Genomic DNA, 21,514 nt, shown 5'->3' with positions numbered 1-21,514 from the left:
AACTAAATCTAAAACTAAGTAAAACTAAAACAACATGTATAATTAAAACTAACTACACTTTAAACTAAAACTAACTTTAACAAAAACTAACTATAACTTAAACTAAAACTAACTATAACTAACTAACACTAAAACTTACTATAGCTAAAACTAAAACTGGTGGAATATTTAGAAATTATTGAAGAGAAGATGGATTTCGTGAGCATGAGGTCTATTAGAAAGTATCATGAATAAATTAATATTTTAAATGAACAAAAAAGTTTTACTCTTTCCCAGTTACGGTAGCACAAAAGCGCTGATAATTGTTTCCTTGAACGGCTTTCAGCGTTATTCATTATTGCTGATGAATGGCTATCGATGTTATCATTAAAAAGATGCGAACGGCTGATGACGTTACTAAAATTTGATGACACTCAAACTTAAATACCCTATAAATTTAACAGAAAAGCATCTTTGAAGGTATTGTTTGGAATATTTAATGACGAAATGTTGACGTTTACGAATCGTATGATAAAAGGATTTATTATAAATAAAAAAATTGTTTTGTGACTTTAAAAACAAATGCTGCATCTCATCGGATAGTGTGGTTATTTTCAGTCAAAATTCACGTGAAGTAAAGCTTGCACAGGGCCAGAAATTTGTTAGCATGCTCCTTTGGATGTTGACTATGAATCCATAACATTGATTTACTCGAACACAGTTGGGATATGTTAAAAATAGATGAATACTTACCGTCCGTCAATTGTGTTTCCTGCGCCGACATGTATATACCGGTACAGCTGTCGACGCTTGAACTGCTGTCTGCCCATTTGATTGTACGGTGTGTATATGGCCTTTTTATATTGTTGGTGTTGTAGCGTGTATTGTTAAAAAAGAAAAATGCTGTGATTGATTCTGTTTTCCTGTCACATTTAGCCCACAAAAATTTACTGCACATATGTTATGGAAGACAACGGTGCAGCAATATTGCCAAACAAAACGTGTGTTATTCCTAAGATTCAATGTCACGAACAAATACAAGTTGTACAAATGTTTTATTTGCCTATACATTCTACGCGTCCCAAATATTTGGTACTTAGGTATTCTTTTGATTTTGTATTTATTTACTGAATTATTTTCTAAAAAAAGAAAAAAAAAACACACAAACAAAACAAACAACACAACAACATTTAAGGAATGTGAAATAAAGTAAGTAACAAGTTAAATCAACAAATTTACATACATGTTTAGATGACAGCTTTGAATGTAAGGTAGATTTGAATCTACACATAATACAAAGTTGTACTTTGATATTTTTAAAACCTTTTCATTAACTTAAATTTTACATGACGTGATTTAAAAGATAAAAGTACAAATATAGCTGTAATTTGTAAACAAAATGTTTTAAATTCACGAGAAGAAAAGAAAACAAGTCTGTGTACGTGAGCGTAAATTGTAAACAAGTTGTACATGTATTTTGGTACTGAAACCGGAAAATATCAAAACTTTAAAAGGGTTGTTCAAGAAAATTTATCAATAAGTCACTCTTTATTGCCTTAAAATATCCTTGTCATTCGAAACTGTATTGGTCATTGAATAAGTTCAAACGTAGCAAACCAATATAAGTTTGTATGACAATGTTACAGTTGAATGAACGAATATATAGGAACTAGACATATAAACTTGTATATGTTTTGTATCATGGCAACAACCCTGTTTCGTATTAAGGTAACTCAAAAACGAGAACGGTGATCCCATTTTTTTCGCTTAACATTTTTCTGTTATCATATTCTAACAACATGCCAAGTTTAAATAAATTCTATTACATTTGTAATATGGTATATATTTATCATAGAATCTGGTTTACATTTCACATGTAATATAGTATACAATAAACATGTACATTGTAATATGGTATACTTACAACATCTAATACGGCAAACATTTAACATGTAATATGGATTACATATAACATTAAATATGGTATACATTTAACATTTAATTTGGTATCATTTAACATGTACTACGGCAAACATTTAACATGTTATATGGTATACATTTAACATTTAATATGGTATACATTTAACATGTAATATGGTATACATTTAACATGTTATATGGTATACAGTTAACATGTAATATGGAATACATTTAACATGTTATATGGTATACATTTAACATGTAATATGGTATACATTTAACATGTAATATGGTATACATTTAACATGTTATATGGTATATATTAACAAATAATGTGGAATAAATCTAACATATAATATGACATACCTTTTTCAATTGACAAGGTATACTTTTAACACATTATATGTTTTATAATTATGTTTCACATTTAAAATGTAATTAATATGATATACATTTAACATTTTATATGAAATACATTTAACAAAGGTATTCATGTCTACTTTAACCAACAAATCATTGAAAAATACAAAGCAGCGAAATATGAATGGTTGAGAAAAAGTTCGCAAATGCCGACATGTAATTTTAGAGTATTTACTAAGCATTATTACAGTTTTGTCTATTATTTATCTAAACTCGATTTTTATATTGTCATGAGAAGAATTTGTGTTAAAATTGAAATATTTACTATCATTAATGATCAATTGTTCACAATCTTATACAATTTCTATAAACATACAGGTATGTCATTTGAATTTTATTATTTTCGTACCAGCCCTTCATATTGTAATATATTATTATTGTGCAGCCCCAAATTCTATTTCAGTTTGTTTGGATGACATTGGAAAAAGTAACAGGTATGTTTTCCAAAACTTTATTCCTGTTCTTCGACGAAATTATAAATCAGTATCTTTTAACAGTCTAAGCTGAAATTAACTTTTACCGTTTCACGCTCGTTCAAAAAAATCTACTTTCATATGCTTTTAGAACTATGTTTGTATTGCTTTATTTTGGTTTATTAGACAACAAATCCATAACATATTTACTTTTACAATCCACTTTCTAATGAATAAGTTGCTAAATTTGTTGGAAGTTCTAGTCCAACAACCGGTTTAAGATTGAACATTTCTAAAGCCGGTGCTATAGATCTATGAGATATTTTACTTTTTGGTGACTCTCATTGACAGACTACAAATGTATCACAGGTTGAGAAAAATGTGCAACCTGACTTGGACTCGAACCCGGAATCTTCGGAATACCTCTCCGCGGCTATACAGACTGTGCTATCCTGCTGCCTAAATAGTGAACAGTTCTGAGCCGTTACAAATTTCCCCGCTACCTCGAATGTCACAGGATGAGAAAAATGAACATTTGGACTGGGACTCGAACCCAGGAGCTCGGAATACCGTGCCGCGGCTCTACCCTGAGCTTTCCGGCAGCCTACACACTTTCTCTCCTGATTAGTGAACAGTTCTGAACCATCACCTATGTTCAGCGCTCAGTTTTATTATCAAGTCAATCTTTATTTGAAAGACTCCTACCGTAATCTCGGATCATGTTCCAACCCGAACATTGCTTAATAAGGTTGTATGTATCTCAATAAGTTTGTAAAAATATTGAACTAATGTTAACAATAATATATTCTTTTTCAGTAATGAAGCTGTGCACATCAATTCTTCTTTTGTTGCTCCTGAGTTCTGTCTTGGCTGGACCTGCTCCAGATATAAGTAAGATAGAGATCACTGGCTGTGATTGCTCAAGGTGTTACTATACACAGATTGGGTATGCCATACGCGGCACCGTGTATGCATTGTTTGATTATAGTAGGGTAAGCAAAAGTTTCTTTTTAAAGATAATTGTTTTCCTTAGCATAGTGTAAGCTCTTACATTGAATGTTTTAAGAACCATAAATAGCATCAACATCAATTGTTTTTTATCTTTGACTTTTATGAAAACACGGTGTGTTGAAGATAAATAGCATATTAATTTAGAATATAAGAATCATTAATCTTAAACTTTATTCACTTTTGTATAGTTTCAACCTACGGTAAGACATTCTTAATAGCATGACCAATCAAAATGAACGTCATAAAAAGTATTTTAATGAGTATGACCACTTTAATTCATTTTTTTGGTATACATATACGTTTGATAATTTGATAATATATCTGCAGGTCAGATGTACTTCACAGGCGATTGTAAATTACTGGAGAATGGTAATAGGGTGGAACTATTCGTGCCCAGTCAAGCCAACGGGAAAGTTCGAAGTTAAATATATAACCTCGCGGCCTCTAATGTATGGACTTACCTACGACAAGATTTATGTGTGCGACTGTACAGCTCAATCTTATCCATGTTAAACTGATGTAAATATTTCTCAATGAAATAAAGATTGCACAATATAAGACTACATTAATTTGCTCTTTGTTTTTTTAACTGATATATGGTTAACAAATGGTATCTTTATACCTACATATATAAATTGTTTTCGTATTGTGATTTATGTAGTGTACACATTTTATTCTTACAATAAATTCCTGAGTTGATTTGTTTTAAGGCTCTCCACGTTAGGTCTACAATACTTCAATAAAGACCCATCAAAATGCACGCTGAACTGGTGAGATTATAAATATAAAGCTTGAAAATTATACAGCTCACTGTCCTCTTCTTACATACATTTATAATAGGAATGATTTATGTCTCCTAAGATACATAACAAAGTAAACTTAAATATTGCACGAGTTACTGACATTAACGTAAAACATTGTAAACTAATTAACATGATAAAGTATCCTTTGAAACTCCGTAAATATATGTAGGCCTATATGTTCAATTTCAATTCTTTGATTTTTAAGATTTTAGTTGTCAACAATGATTTTTCATTTGCTCTTAAATGCCATAGAATGAAAACAATTGTTATGTTTAAATGGGTTTATGTTATTTTAAAACGAAACAATTAGTAATGGGACGGACAAGTATGCGCAATGACGATGCGCAATTCAGGAAAGGTCGTCTGCAAATGATTTTGTAGAACAAAAAAAGAATAAACTTCACATGCTGAAAGAAAGTGGAAAAAAACACACACACACACACACGCGCGCGCACCAACCCACGCGCACGCATGCACGCAAGCACGCACACAACTAAGCTTAAATTAGATATTTCAAAAGATTATTACATGTATCAAAATCATGAATTATGAATTATATTCTGATCTTTTTAGTAAAAACATCCGTAGCCCCAAGCATATCTCCGTTGTACCAAAAAGTCGGTAAGGTTATACATTATCTATCATTAACGACACAGTATATCGGAATTGTTTGAATTTCAAAACAAACATCCATTGCCCGACTTTTTTTTCTATGTTTTTACTTTTCTAAAAGTACACAAAGTATGAGTTTTAAAGATTCTTCAAAAATGGAATTGAAACAAATGCGTAAGGAAGTATTTGCATTTCTTTTAAAAAGGGATCAGTTAACATAAAAGTTCAAATAAACATCTAAAACTGTGCACATGGTTCAAATCATATTACTACCGGAAGAAAAAGACAAAACAAAAAAACCCCCCAAAAAACAACAAAAAAAAAAACAACACATAAAACAAGATAAATTCACTAATTTGACATTGACTGTTTTACGTTTCTTTCTTTCTTTCTTTCTTTTTTTCTTTCTTTCTTCTTTCTTTCTTTCTTTCTTTCTTTTCTTTCGTTTTTAAATCCAAACGATTATAACTTGTGTTCTTTTTCAGTAGAATTACCCTTAAAATTCATGTTTGATTCTTAAACAGATGCACGTTCAACTTTTTAACAGATTCACGTTTAAGCTCTTTATAGGTAATGAAACTAAAACTAATACTGAAGGTTTAATGTTTTATGTTATTTTTAGATAAATCGTTTCATACAATTGTTAAACCAAAATAATTATGGCGGAAAATGAAATTTGCCGACGATTAAACACCAAACAACATCAAAATTCAACTTATTGTTAAACAGATGAATTAAATCCGTTAAAGTTAATCGTTTGTATGTATGTCGTAATTATGTTCTATGTTGTTTTTTCCGCTAAAAATATTGATAGTATCGGCAGTCACCGGAGTTTTCTTCATTTCGCAATTTAATGTTAATTTTATGATATAAAAAAACTGTAAGGTATACCACAAACCAGGATGTTGTTGTTCTTAACAGCTAAAAGGGTTGGCCATGAATTTCATTCCTGTTATATTTATTTCTATTTAATTGATGGTATATAATAATAATAATAATAATAATAATAATAATAATAATCATCATCATCATCATTATCATCATTATTATAACCATCAATCATCATCATACTCAGTCTATCAATCACCATCATTCATCAGAACAATCGATCAATCAACATCATAAATTATCATTATCATAATCATTTTCGACATCATAATTATTTTCATTATCCTCACCATAATCATGATCAACGACGACATTTACAACCATTAGAATCGTTGTCATATTCTTCATAAGCGATATCATTTTATAAAATAATGGTGATGATGATGATAATGATGATATTTTTATACATATATAATGATAATTTTAATAATACTGACAACATTATAAAAAAAAAATGACACCAATGAAGCAAAACATCATCAAATATCAAAATCAACATTTATAATAATAATAATAATAATAATAATAATAATAATAATAATAATAATAATAAAAAATCATCATCAGCAACAGAAGCAACAACAGAAGCAGCAACAGCAGCAGCAGCAACAGAAGCAGCAACAGAAGCAGCAACAGAAGCAGCAGCAACAACAGAAGCAGCAACAGAAGCAGCAACAGAAGCAGCAACAGCAACAGAAGCAGCAACAGCAGCAGAAGCAGCAGAAGCAGCAACAGAAGCAGCAACAGAAGCAGCAACAGAAGCAGCAACAGAAGCAGCAACAGAAGCAGCAACAGCAGCAACAGAAGCAGCAACAGAAGCAGCAGCAACAACAGCAGCAGAAACAGCAGCAGAAGCAACAGAAGCAGCAACAGAAGCAGCAGCAGCAACAGCAGCAGAAACAGCAGCAGAAGCAACAGAAGCAGCAACAGAAGCAGCAACAGAAGCAGCAACAGAAGCAGCAACAGAAGCAGCAACAGCAGCAACAGCAACAGAAGCAGCAACAGAAGCAGCAACAGCAGCAGAAGCAGCAGCAGAAGCAGCAGCAGAAGCAGCAACAGAAGCAGCAACAGCAGCAGAAGCAGCAGCAGAATCAGCAGCAGAAGCAGCAACAGCAACAGCAACAGAAGCAGCAACAGCAGCAGAAGCAGCAGAAGCAGCAACAGAAGCAGCAACAGAAGCAGCAACAGAAGCAGCAACAGAAGCAGCAACAAGCAGCAGAAGCAGCAGCAGAAGCAGCAGCAGAAGCAGCAACAGCAACAGCAACAGAAGCAGCAACAGAAGCAGCAACAGCAACAGAAGCAGCAACAGAAGCAGCAACAGAAGCAGCAACAGCAGCAGCAAATTCTTCATCATTACCATCATGCTTGTTACTTCAACATCAACATCATGATAATCGACATTTGCACAAATTATTATAATTTTACTTTACGTTGTTTTTCAAGACATATAGAATGAATGCAGGAAAATGATTTTTTTAATATCCCTGAATGTTTGTTATAAAAAATGTATATGTGGAAAGTATAAAAACAGGAAAAGTAAACATGTATTTGTTCAGTAATTGTAAGAAGACGAGACAGGTAAGACTGTTAATATTTTGTATTTGTTTTTCAACTGATTATGTTATTTTACCTTCATGAATATATTAAAATGGTTGACAATAGTCGGATTTATTAAAGTTATTAACTCACATGTCAAAATAAGATATCAAAATATTTCAATATTGTTCGATTTAACAAAATTTTGTATGGGACATAAAAATGGCAACAGAAAAAGCCATTAAAATTATAAAGCTAAACATAGAAAACTTGCAGAAAGAATATCTTTATGATTATTTGAAGAAATGAAACTTTGGAATGAAACTATCACAATAAATGTAGAAAATCGTTATCAATAATAATAATAATAATAATAATAATAATAATCATAATAATCATAATAATAATAATAATAATAATAATAATAATAATAATAATAATAATAATAATAATAAATGTTTCAAACCTTTCGAAACCTCGAAACGTTGAATAATAATAATTATGATAATATTTCATTATAATAATAACAAACAGTAAATACCTACAAGTAGCTAGGTAATGTACGAGTTTATATGTCGTTGTTTAAAATGATATTTTTTTTCTACCTTCAGTTAGTTAGCAATTTTATTCACTTAATCTTTACAATAAGAGCAGAAATTTTATTTAGACATGTACATTAACATCTTACTATCTTTACATATTATGTGTAGGTTAGTGTTTACTGATGGATTGAGTTGGCCAAGAACGGCTGAAATGTAAAAAATATACAGTTGGAATAATTTACGTTCTATATTTAGAACATAATTCAATTTTTACGTGCATGTATAAGTGGATATTTGTTTGCCTTTTTTTTGGGTGGGTGGGGGGGGTGGGGGGGGGTGGGGGGAGGTGGTTTGAAAGTTATATATACAATGTATACACGGAAATAAAGGAAAATTAAATTTATCAAGGCGCAATAAAATTTAAAACAATTCATGTAATTGAAATATATGTATTTGGTTTACGCACAATGTAAAGCTCAATATTTTGTTAACTAGGAGGCCTTTACGCTTGAATTGCTTAGACATCCTTGTGATATGAGGCTTAACGAAACGTGTCAATAACGTTACATACAGATGTATATTGAATTAAAGGTACGAAAATAAATGAAACCTTACGATGACGTAAATCCCAGACCCCTACTTTTAAAATCTACAGTCATAGATACAAAGAACTATTCTACAAATTACAGACTGTCAAAATACAGATATTTATTTCTTACACACGTGACATTTTGTGATCTGCACCGGCTCAGTTAAGGCTTTCTGTCATAACTTATACAATATTTCATTATTTTAGATGGGATGAAGTGTAGAGCCTATTCGTTCTAGTCAATAATCTAAAATCAAAATGACTTTTTGTAAAAAATCAATATTTTTCTTTTCATAAATTGAAACAGCGAGTTTCGACTATCCGAAATTCACACTGTTTTCTGACAAATAATAAATAAAAAAAAAAAAAAAAAAAAAAAAAAAACAACAAAAAAGCAACAAAAAAAAAACAACATTATATATCTGGGTTACTCAGCGGGCTCTACACCTTACCCATGAATAATGAATATAATTTAAAAAATGATATCTGGAAGACTGATTTTAATATTGATTTTCTGCCCGAACAGATCACAAAAAATCAAGTGTAAATTTATGTCGTCATTTCACTCGTTACTCAAATACATTGTACTTGCTCGTGGTTTTTCAGATAACAGTATGATGGACGGTATATATCTCTCAGTTTTCATTACCCTTGTAGTCGTGGGTTCAGTAGTAGCACCTCCAGCTTCAAGGATCAGCGAGATCAAGATAACCAGATGTAGCTGCACCAGCTGCTCGTTCAAACAAATTGGTTACGGATACGTTTATGTTTCGTTCAATAGTGCAAGGGTATACTGATATTACTATTATATATTATTGTTTCGAACTTATATTTATGAATATTCTATTTTGTGTACTTGTTTTCTTATTATCTATTGGTTTAAACATATTTATTTAAGTTCTATTGTGAAACAAGTCTTGCAACTTATATTAATTCTTAAGTGCCCGTTCCCTGGAACCAACCAGTGCTGGTGTCAATATGAAGAATCATGCACATGGCCCGATTAAGGCATTAACTCATGATCCCATGTTCAAGTCAAGCGACTTGACTTCGGCGACAATGAAGACGACAATGATGACGAAGATGATGGTGTTGATGATGATGATGATGCTGAATTTCTGATAATGATTGAGATGCTTTTATTAACCAGTAAATAACTAGTTATGCTAAAATCTCATGAACCCATAAAATTACTTTCTAAACTACACATCCAAACAATTTCTTTTTACGGAAACGGTAGTTTTGTTAATTTTATCTTGCTCAAATATATTTCAGGTATCATGCACTAAATCCGCCATTTTACGAGGAAGAACAGTAATCGGGTGGAATCACAATTGTCCAATATCTAGTTCATCTGGAAAATTTGAAGTAAAAGCTGGAAATATTTGTGGAAAGGATTACGACCGTGTGTATCTGAACAATTGTAAAGGATATCCCTGCAGTGGTATAGGTCGTTAGAAAACAGACCATTTGACAATATTGCAATGTTACAGTGTTTCCATTCTGTCAACGTGTTGCCCACTGGACATTAATATGATACGAAATAATACAGTAGAGTAGTAAGAAAATAAAAAAAATGAGAAATTATATAATGCGATCAGTGCAAAACGAATTATGGTCTATAACATAATAAATATTTTTACATGCTTCATGTTGGCTGTTGATAGTATGTATAGATATGTACCGATTAAAGTAAATAGTTTATGGCCCAGTATGCTTTTATTTTCATTTCTTAAAACCCTGTATTTATTGTGTCCCATTATAGTTTGTAAAAAGTAACGTACTGGCCAATTACTAGTATCCGAATCATCTTTTGCTTCTGTTGTTTTTAGGCAATGAGTACAAATATATTGATTTAGTACTGTGTATGAAAGTCGAGACTCTACATGTACTTTGTTTATACTATGCTGCTAGTGAGTAATTACTCATTCAGCACTCCTTTTCAGGTAATAAACATCTAACATGTATTAAACCATAATTTTACAGTAACAAAATTCCCTTTTGCCCTCTGTAAACGATATTTTTTATATTTATTTCTGAAGCATAGTGTGCCTTTAAAAAGAGATTATATACTTCTTGAAATATTTTAAACACATTGGTCTCTCTCATCAACTTACTCATACAGAGTAACATCTTAAAAAGTAAACCACTTCTGTTCATGGTCGGTACTGGAAAATGCTAGGTATCATCCACGTCCCCTATAAATGGGCTAAAACAGAATTCAACATTGAATATGAAATGGGTAACATTTTGAATATATAAAAAAACGTCCGCTGTCATGTTCATTCTGCCGTTGCAACGAAGCCTCAGTGTAACACGTCAGTGCCATTCCACGACACGAGGCGTGTGCCCTAAACAAAAATTATGGATGCAGTAAAACGGTTTAGCTTTACAGGTGGCAGAAAACACCAGGTGTCTTTTATAGAATCATGTCAGGCTCGAGCGATACGACTCCTTATGGTACAAGATAAACATCTTGAGACCAACGTTGTATTGCTTGCGGCGGCAAATCTTTAAAAGTATTTTTCACAAGACGTTGACGCGCTAATGGCGCTGTTGTTATTACGTGCAGTCCTTGTGCCGTTTGCTGATATCATTATATGCTGGTCATTGGAGTAGAAATCACAAGACCTGTTTATTTTTTTTTTTCGACGATTTTAAAACATTTTTTGACAGTCAAGAACAGTTGGTAAAATTTACTCTTGTAGGAATTTCATCGACATAAACACACTTCTCGTGTATTTCTTTTTAGCCATTCAACAACAGCTTTAATTCGATTGAATATATTTTTAGGCGAGGATGTTGAAGTTATATTAAATCCTTTCCTCCTAAATGTAAAGTAATTATACGAGCTTCTGAATATAATCAATATTGCCTTCTCACATAACTATCCTCCCCAAAATATAGAAATTCATATTATATGGTATATAACCGTGTTGTGTAAGTGCTACTGATATACAGTGTGACAATTTTATAATTATCTATGACATTGATTGATATCACTCTTAACTTTTATCTGATTGATTGAGTTTGATTTTCTCTCAGAATATTAGCCACATTCAGAGCGTTTCTGCCATCATCGGTTTAAAAAATATTCTGTCTACAACGGTAGAATCTTCACTTCGACCGGACAGGTTTGAACGGCGGTAACATTCTCAAAAAAAGAAGGCACAGCTGGTTGCCCAACGAATAGCCTCCAAAGATATTTGGCAAGCCTTAGGATGACCTTTTATAATAATATTTTATGTGCATTACTCAAAATTCGTTCATTTATCTTAAATTTGAGATATTTTGAAGCAAACATTAAATATTTTCACGAAAGTTTTCCCGAAGCTGGTAATAAATCCGCTCATCTTATGCAGATGCCCCAGTCAATGGACAGTAAGTTTATAACAACAAAATTGTCATTATTTAAAAAAACAACAACAAAAAAAGCCAAAAGACTTTAAAATCTTTATCGAAGGCCACTGTCCGAAGACCTCACAATTATGTCATTGCGATGTTTTATCATCCCAATGTGAGAAAATATCACAAAAATGTCATGTGATGTTGTGTCACGGTAATGCAAGAAGAAGTGACCATAATCTACTGGTGATATATTGTCATGGCAATGTGAAAGGAGCTCATAATTATGTCATAGTAATGTATAGTCATGGTAATGTGAGAAAAGCTTACAGTGATATTATTATTATGTGTTGTCATGGTAATGTGAGGAAAGCTCTTAGTGCTATCATAGTAATGTGCTGTAATATTATGTGTGAGAAGAGCTCACAGTTATGTCATGTAAATGTGTTGTCATGGTAATGCGAGAAAAGCTCACAATAATCTCATAGTAATGTGCTGTCATACTATGTGTGAGAAGAGCTCACAGTTATGTCATGTAAATGTGTTGTCATGGTAATGTGAGGAAAGCTCATAATAATATCATAGTAATGTGCTGTAATATTATGTGTTAGAAGAGCTCACAGTTATGTCAGGTAAATGTGTTGTCATGGTAATGTGAGAAAAGCATACAGTGATATTATTCTTATGTGTTGTCATGGTAATGTGAGGAAAGCTCATAGTAATGTCATAGTAATTGCTTTCATAGTAAGAGTGAGAAGAGCTCACAGTTATGTCAGGTAAATGTGTTGTCATGGTAATGTGAAAAAGCTTACAGTGATATTATTCTAATATGTTGTCATGGTAATGCAAGAAAAGCTCACATTAATCTCATAGTAATGTGCTGTCATACTATGTGTGAGAAGAGCTCACAGTTATGTCATGTAAATGTGTTGTCATGGAAATGCGAGAAAAGCTCATAGTGCTATCATAGTAATGTGCTGTCACAGTATGTGTGAGAAGAGCTTACAGTTATGTCATGTAAATTTGTTTTCATGGTAATGTAAGGAAAGCTCATAGTAATATCATAGTAATGTGCTGTCACAGTATGTGTGAGAACAGCTCACAGTTATGTCATGTAAATGTGTTGTCATGGTAATGTGAGAAAAGCTTACAGTGATATTATTCTAATGTGTTTTCATGGTTATGTAAGGAAAGCTCATAGTAATATCATAGTTTTGTGCTGTCATAGAATGCTTGATAAGAGCTCACAGTAATGTCATGGTAACGTGCTATCATGGTAATGTGAGAAGAGTTCACAGTATTATTATAGTAATTGTTGAAATAATAATGTGAGAAGAGCTTACAGTAATAGCATAATGATGTGTTGTCATGGTCATGTGAGAAGAGCCAGAAGTTATGTCATAGTGATGTGTTGTCATGGTAATGTAAGCAAAGTGCACACACTGTGGGTAAGCAACTTAGGTCATGTGACCACAAAAGTCAACGTACAAGGCCAAAATAGCTCGGCTGAGGTATTTTTTTTAGTGATTATTTTTCTGTCAAGCCGATTTAAATTATGCTACATAGCCTACCGACCGCGGCAGTTCCGATGCTTTCTAAAAATGTATTTAGTTTCGTCTAACGTTTTGTATTTTATGAGAACATTCAAACAATATTTGCAAATTGTCGATGACAACGTACACACTATTGTGTGAAAGTGTTGATGAAAACTTAATAAGCGATACGCACGTCAGTTCTAAGTAAAATTTCAGATCTTAAAATATATAAGAGAATGTTTTAATGAAAAAAGAACTGGTTTCCTGCTGTCATGTTTTGTATTTATTTAAAGATTGACCAACTTACAAAAATGTCAACGTACACTTACAGTCTAGAAAATGTCAACGTACACACTCACAATTCAGTTTGATAGTGGTCTAAACATGAGGATGCAACTTCGGAGTAGGTTTTCTTTTCTTACAAAAAGTTGGCTTTCAATTTAGATTGCCCTCTGAAACTGTATACAAGTACAGGTTTATACAAAGGAAAAAAGTTGCAAGTACATTCATATCATCACAAATAAGCTTAAACAACCTTTAACTTTTTTATAATGTCATTTATTTGTTCTTTTGTGATTTTCTTTTTTAGAAGAAAAAATCCAGTTACTCAGACTGCTTAATGATTTGATGAAGCAGCAGTTTTATATACTGTATTAATTTAGATCATTTTACATTTAATAACGAAAACAGCCAGGATAAGCATCTCTTGCTTAACCAACCTAGTGGCTTCTGTAGCAACAAAAGTTTCCACGCCGAGTGACTAGTTTATAGGTATTACCGGTATTTCAGCAGTTATGTCACTTTAACCCTTTGATTACATCACGAACGTTCTATTAACATTTTATTTTCAATAATATATCTCCTTGCACTAGTTATGTAATTGCCACATGTTATTGACATTGTTATTTAATACATGGACTAGCTTAATAGACGTGATATGTATTTTTGCATTTACAGTTTTCTTTGCCCTTTCTGTTCACTGCAAAGTTTGCAAACCATGTCTGCTAATTTACAAGTCTATGATATGTATTCAACAAAAATGCTCAAGTGCCATACATTTTAATAATTTGCATTGCAATCAAAATTTTAAATTCAAGCAAACCATTTTATTTGAGCAAAATGTCGATAAAATGTCTGCATTGTAACAATCATTTCAATATATATTGTGGCATTTCTATGATTACTAGTGGGTCATATGACTGTTGTACTTGATATAACTTTTTAAATGTTTAAACAATGTCATTGATTCATATCTATAGCTCATACATTGCGCACAAAATAAGATAGGTTAATTTATTACTAGAAACCATTTTCCGGTAAATTTATAACTAGTAACCATTTTCCAGTAACTGGTTTCTTGAGCAGTCAAAGCATTTTACTAGAAACTTGGTACTAGTAACTAACCATTTAACAAAAGGGTAATTTGTTGCCTTAACCAACCTATAAAATTGTGAATTGTTTATAAGATATTTTTAACATAACAAGTGCAAGTAGATATATTCTTAAAAATATAATGTTAATAGAACATTAGTGATGTAATCATAGCTAGGGATCAAGTGACGCAACTGCTGAAAAACCGGTAATATAAAATTGTAACTCGGCGTCATCGTCAACCTTGGACCCTTTTGCTGCTACGGAAGGCACTAGTTGGTTGAGCAAGAGACCCTTATCCTGGCTGTTTACGTTATTAAGATGACTGTTATTACGATATATATTGTAATACGATCTATATTAATCCAGTATAAAATATAAAAACGGCTGTTTCTGCTAATCATTAAGCAGTTTGAGTAACTGGAAATTTGTCTTCTAGAAAACAAAAGTACATAAATAAAAAAGTTAAAAGTTGTTTAAGCTTATTTGCGATGAAATGAATGCACTCTAAACTATTTCCTTTGTAAAAATAATAGTAATTATGTACAGTTTGAGAGGGCAATCTAAATTGAAAGCCAACTTTTTGTTGGAAAAAGCCACCTATTTCGAAGTTGCAGCCTCATGTTCAGACCACTATCAAACTAAATTGGGAGTGTGTACGTTGACACTTACTAGACAGTATGTGTACGTTGACATTTCTGTAAGTTGGTCAATTTTTAAATAAAAACAAAAAATGACAGCAGGAAACCAGTTCTTTTTTCATTAAAACATTCTCTTATATATTTTAATATCTGAAATTTTACTTAGCACTGACATGCGTATCGTTTATTAACATATTATCAACACTTTTACACAATAGTGTGTACGTTGTCATCGACAATTTGCAAACATTGTTTGAATGTTCTCATAAATGCAAAACGTTGGACGACATCAAATACGTTTTTAGAAAGCATCGGAACTGCCGCGGTCGGTAGGCTATGTAGCATAATTTAAATCAGCTTGACAGAAAAATAATCACTAAAAAACTTACCTCAGTCGAGCTATTTTGGCCGTGTACGTTGACTTTTGTGGTCACGTTACCAAAGTTGCTTACCCACGGTGGCACAGTTATGTCATAGATATGTGTTCTAACGGTAATGTGAGAAGAGCGCACAGTTATTTTATGGTAATGTGTTATTATGTTTTTGGATAATGTGTTGTCTGGGTCATGTGAGTAAAGCTCTCAACTATTTCATGATAATGTGTTGTCATGATAGTGTGATAAGAGCTCACAATAATGTCATAACGATGCGTTCGGTGTCTTGGTACCATGAAAAGAACTCACACTAATATTATGGTGATGTATTGTTATGATAATGTGAGTAGTGCTCAGAGAATAATGCCATGGTAATGTATTACCATATTCAAGTTTACATGGACCCACGGTATCCACGAAATGCGAGTGACTATTGTTTAAATGTTGTTTTTTTTATGTCATCTCAAAATGTCGATGACATGAACAAACAGATAAATCTTGCAATTTTGTCTCCTTAATTTCTAAGAGTTATCTCCCCTTTTTCATGGAACGGTTGCCTGAAACATTTTCGCTGCTTCTTTTGTAAAAATGGATTCAAGTTCTCAGAACGTTGTGTAATAAGACTTTTTTAACAATTTTTTATACTATACACAATAGTAAAACTACTATGAAAACAATGAATAACATAAAATAAGCGGGAAAATTATTAAGACTACATTCATATAGAAAATGCACTGGCATTACAACCTCTGCAGAGCCACACTTTGTGGGAACCAAACTTTGCTGAAAGATGTTGTTGCTGTTATGATTTTCATTCAGTTGATAAATCTTACTCTGGAAGAATGTAAAAGAGTTTTATTGCTCTCCTTACTAGGTTGTTACTCTACAGAGGGTCGCTTTGCACTGAATCACTTTAGTATATGAACTTAAACAAACAAACTTATTTGAATTAAGAAAAGTTCTGCAAACTTCTTCAGCGTTATTAAAATAACCTTTTTTATTATTGCAATAAATATATAGATAAATACATAAATAAATTACTGGAGCACTTTTAGAATCTTTCCGCAGCAAAATCAATATTTTATAATACCAACCCTTACCCATAGGCTTCTAACCCTTACCCTTACCCAAAACACTGTCATAACTCCTTACCCTATCCCTAGAAATAATCATTCATAATGATTTGTAGAGAAACATAGATATTGAACAAATAATATTGGATAAATCATAGTGTTAAAAATAGCTGAGGACAGATTCTAAATTCAAGCCAAATCATTTATTATTAACGCACGCACACATGAATGAATGAATGAAATAATGAAGAAAGGAAGGAAGGAATAACAAACAAATAGTCATTGCAAATGAAAAAGTACCTGTAATATAAGATCAATTAAAGTTATTTTCGTATACCTATTTTCTCCTATATTGCTAGATCTCCTAGATACAAAAAATGCAAATGCATTATGCTAATTTGCTTAAAATATCCCATTTGATTGGTTGGCAACGATCAATACTAAAAATAAAACCAAAACCATGTAATAAAACGATATAATTAGGTCATGACTTCATATTCTATTTGTTGCGTTTATTGATCTATCACCTTAAAGAAAGTAGGCCTCTAATGAGAAATATAATAATTACCTTGTTAATGACATAGAAAGAAAATTGAAATTGCTAAACGTTTGCATGATTAAAGAGAATAATGAATGAAAAAATAGGGGTAGGAGCGGGGGACTTCATCAACTCATTTTCTTGGGAAGATAACACAAAACCTGGCCTGGACACAATTCGGGTGAGCGTTGTAAATTTTCATGATTCGGTCGCAATTTTGTCAAGTTGGTTACCATTTTGCTCGCTTGAACCGAGTGTGCAACGGCTAAGTGTCCTGTCCATTGATAAACTTGTGCAAGCGTAGCATTTGTCAGCGTATGAGAGGGAACATATAAAATAAGGGGCAACATTTGTCAGATGTATGAGTGCAGTATACCAGCGTATAAGCACTACTGATTTTTTGAACTGAAGTTTCCATTAAAAGTTTGTTAGATATACATCCAGTTCTTTCATCGCATAGTCATTATAATCCGAGTATCTGAAGCAGTCTGTTTCTTTGTCAAAATGAATTTACATGTTTTATAATCATAATCTAGTAGAGACATGATTACAACATAGTAGTTGTCTTGGTAGCCACACTTCGCAAAGGACATCAGCAGGCAATAAATTCCAATTTTGCACACTGTGCACATACATTGGGAAGTTTCTGTATTGCAAAAATGCAAGACATATTAAGGCTTCCATCTGGTGAAATCGGTCTCAAAAAAGAATAATTAACTAAGTTACATATACAGCTTGGTGACTTTTTGATCAAGAATTAAAAGTGATATTGTTAACTGTCTAGGATTAAAACAAAGTCTTATTCGTTTTACATGATTATTTTTATGTGACTTGCACTGAATACATGTAATACGTGGAGAATAGTTTGTTTGTGAAAGTAATTGATACCAACAATAGAGATCAGATATTATTCATTCTGCTTGTTCTGAATTCAAATGGAACTAAAATCAGATAAAATTATAGTACGGAATGCCCCCCCCCCCTAGTATGTATCAAATATACATACTTTTATGTAAAAAATCATTGTTGTCAATCAAACATTGTTTTCATTAATTAAAAAGTAATAATATACGTTAAAGCGGTGTTTATCAGCTGTGTTAATTGAAATGTACAACAGCGATACGTCCAGCCATATTTCATTAAATCTTTTGAACAGAACATACTCTACATTCTCTGAGGTAAATAAGTACAGTATGAGGAAAATAAAATAAAAGACAGATTAAAGTTTGACAAAATAGTTAACTTAGTACATTAGGGGAGACCGTAATAAAGATTGAAACTAGTACATATTCCATATAGGATACATGTAGTGTATATTAACCCTACTAAATGGCATTTATATTCATATGATTATTTAAATTTAGCCATTAAAGTTTTTACAAAAACAGACAAATGCACATAATGTTCGTGACGTTCTCAGCCTATCAGCCAGCTCAGCCTAGCACGATAACCCCATTAAACCATGATGAGTGCATATAACCTGTGTCTGTCTATAACAATTTTCAAAAGTTTTGTGTAAATTGTTAAAAAATATGCTGTGAGTTTTTATGTACTCATTATAGACAAGACTGCAAGCTTTACCATTTTCAAGACAATTTATTCTTCTTATTTCGTTCGAAGTTATTTGGAAATTTATTTCTTCGTTAAAATTATTTTGTTGCACTGGATTTGCATTAGAGAACAAGAGGCCTGTGTTTGCATCCTTAAAATAATTATTAAATTCGTGCATGCTTGGTATCTTGTTGTTAGAATGCTTTGGAAACATTCCAGTAAAACTTATATACATTCCAGTAATTATTATAATTACAAGGGTATTGATGATACCTCTTTTATATAGTCTGATTTTATCGACCTGTCAATTATGAATACATTATATATTCAATCCCACTTCGCGTTTGTCCGTTTATTTTACGAGAAATAATATGGAGTGTATATAACTAACGTTTGGAAAACTGCCACTAGCTTAATAAATTCTCGTAACATCCGCAATAGCGCAGTCGGTTAAGTGATGGGTTTCTTAAACACAGAATATAAAGTATGAATGAACCACTGGCATTTAAGATGCCATTTTCCAGGCACTTGTTTACATTCGTTTTCCACCTAATGTCCTAGAGCATGCTATTTCTGGTACTTTGTGTGTTGAAAGGCTGTGAATCATGAGCGGTATCCCATGGTTCGTCGGATGGTTCGATTCGGTGCGCTGGTGATAGTGTTACTCTGACTTCAGGCGGGGTTATGACGGACGTTGTTTCCTTGGTCACGATAACTTGAGACTGATAGAAATCTGGTGCGCCTGGCTTCGTCCTGACGCAGAGAGCGATTGGTGTCTTGAAGTCGATGTAACACGACTTTTTGCACTTTCCTTTTAGGCGTCAATAGAATGAAAGCTACAGCTACTACTGAGGGATTGACCATAAGGAGAAATAATAATATTTTTATTGGATTGGTCCGTTTCATGATAAAAGCATGTGTTTCATATTGGCAAACGACAATGTATTCTGACTGAAGTGTATAAACCGGCTGCGTTGCATATTACTAACCCATCGTGGAAATGCGTCTGAAATGACCGGTCCATTCATAATGATTTTAGCCGGGTAGACAAGTTTCATGCGCTTGTTTGGATTTTTAGACTTTAAACGTTTATATTCTGGCCGTATTTTTTTTGCATTGACAATATTCCTTGGGAGAGCAAGTATATCATCGTGATAGTCAATCGAAGATTTTATGCTTTGACTGTCGCCTTGATTGTGTAAACATTGGTCCAGTTTGGCTACAATTTTGTGCATTGATTCACATTGACTCCCGAATTTAGTAAACATATCTGAAAGCTTTCTATCCACAGGTAGTGATTTAAACTTGCCGGGTGACATTTCTGAATGGATAAATTAAGAGTCACTGTCTTTACTTGAACGAATTTTCCTTTGTTTTACTTTGTATAATTTTCCACTTGGTATTACCATTGAAAACATTACGGCCACCATTACCACCAAGTTTATCTGTATTCAGCACGTTAAAAATTGTTTTCTTAGTCACCAATTATCATATCTATACTTTTCTCACAAGGACTTGAATTATTATTTGCTCTTTGTGTATTTTCATCAATTATTTTGAATTTGACAGTTAAATCTTGAAAAACACTATATCCTCTTAAAAAGTTCAGAGAAAATAAGGATTACCTTTACCAAACCCGACACGGAAGTATTTGATATAATTGATAAAAATAATTGAAATCAGATATCATTCATTCTGCATGTCTTGACAACAGATGGAACTAAAATCAGAAAAATCTTAGTACGGAACAACATCAAATATATGAAATATATACTTTTATAAATTGCATATTTTTTATGTAAAAAATGAACTATTGTAAGTCAAGCATTGAACAAAACACAAATATCTTTAGATGTGTCTAAACAAACATTTTAACCACCAAACATTTCACATCATAGTGCTTGCGCATGTTTCAGAACGACTTCATAAGCATGATTTATACCTTATTAACTGTCTTATGGGTAGCAAATAACTCACTGCCACACTGGGACTCTTTTATCACTTATTGTAAATTCATATCTCAAAACATTACCTGTTATTTTGACCAGTCAGCCGTCATCCTTTTAAACTCACTGTGGAAATTAATTTATATAAATTATATTGTGAATTTAATTAAGTCACACAGTCATTAGCATTATTTACCTCTTTATTTATATATTCAGACACAATGTCCTCTGTTAGAAATGTTTGCAACGATCGTTATATCGACTTCGTTTTTCTCGATATATCTCGGTGAAATTTGAAGGTCCCAATTTTCTTCCTTCTTTATCTATATTGTAACTATTTGTTTATCTCGATATTTTTATTTCGATATTTTCAGTAACAGTTATTTTCACTGTTATTGCTTCACTATAGTGGTGCATTACTGAATAA

At 32.3% G+C, this 21,514-nt stretch overlaps 3 protein-coding genes across 3 annotated transcripts; all 3 read left to right on the top strand.

Annotated features, from left to right (window-relative positions):
* Positions 1–2,626: 2,626 nt before the first annotated feature.
* On the top strand, positions 2,627–4,306 carry LOC132752741 (uncharacterized). Its single transcript, XM_060743107.1, has 3 exons — positions 2,627–2,753; positions 3,549–3,724; positions 4,071–4,306. The coding sequence occupies exons 1-3, from the start codon at positions 2,732–2,734 to the stop codon at positions 4,254–4,256; spliced, it is 384 nt and encodes a 127-aa protein (XP_060599090.1). The 5' UTR covers positions 2,627–2,731; the 3' UTR covers positions 4,257–4,306.
* Positions 4,307–5,313: 1,007 nt separating this feature from the next.
* Positions 5,314–7,465, top strand: LOC132752740 (tol-Pal system protein TolA-like). Its single transcript, XM_060743106.1, has 3 exons — positions 5,314–5,332; positions 6,614–7,071; positions 7,172–7,465. Exons 1-3 carry the CDS (start codon positions 5,314–5,316, stop codon positions 7,463–7,465), a joined length of 771 nt encoding a protein of 256 aa, XP_060599089.1.
* Positions 7,466–9,249: 1,784 nt separating this feature from the next.
* On the top strand, positions 9,250–10,311 carry LOC132752747 (uncharacterized). Its single transcript, XM_060743117.1, has 2 exons — positions 9,250–9,501; positions 9,989–10,311. The coding sequence occupies exons 1-2, from the start codon at positions 9,265–9,267 to the stop codon at positions 10,169–10,171; spliced, it is 420 nt and encodes a 139-aa protein (XP_060599100.1). The 5' UTR covers positions 9,250–9,264; the 3' UTR covers positions 10,172–10,311.
* Positions 10,312–21,514: the final 11,203 nt, after the last annotated feature.

Source organism: Ruditapes philippinarum, unplaced genomic scaffold (genome assembly GCF_026571515.1).
Source record: "Ruditapes philippinarum isolate M1 unplaced genomic scaffold, ASM2657151v2 ctg1022_1_1_1_1, whole genome shotgun sequence".
NCBI classification, from domain to species: Eukaryota; Metazoa; Mollusca; class Bivalvia; order Venerida; family Veneridae; genus Ruditapes; species Ruditapes philippinarum.
The sequence above is the reverse complement of the archived record's forward strand: the minus strand, read 5'-3'. Positions and strand labels throughout refer to the sequence as shown.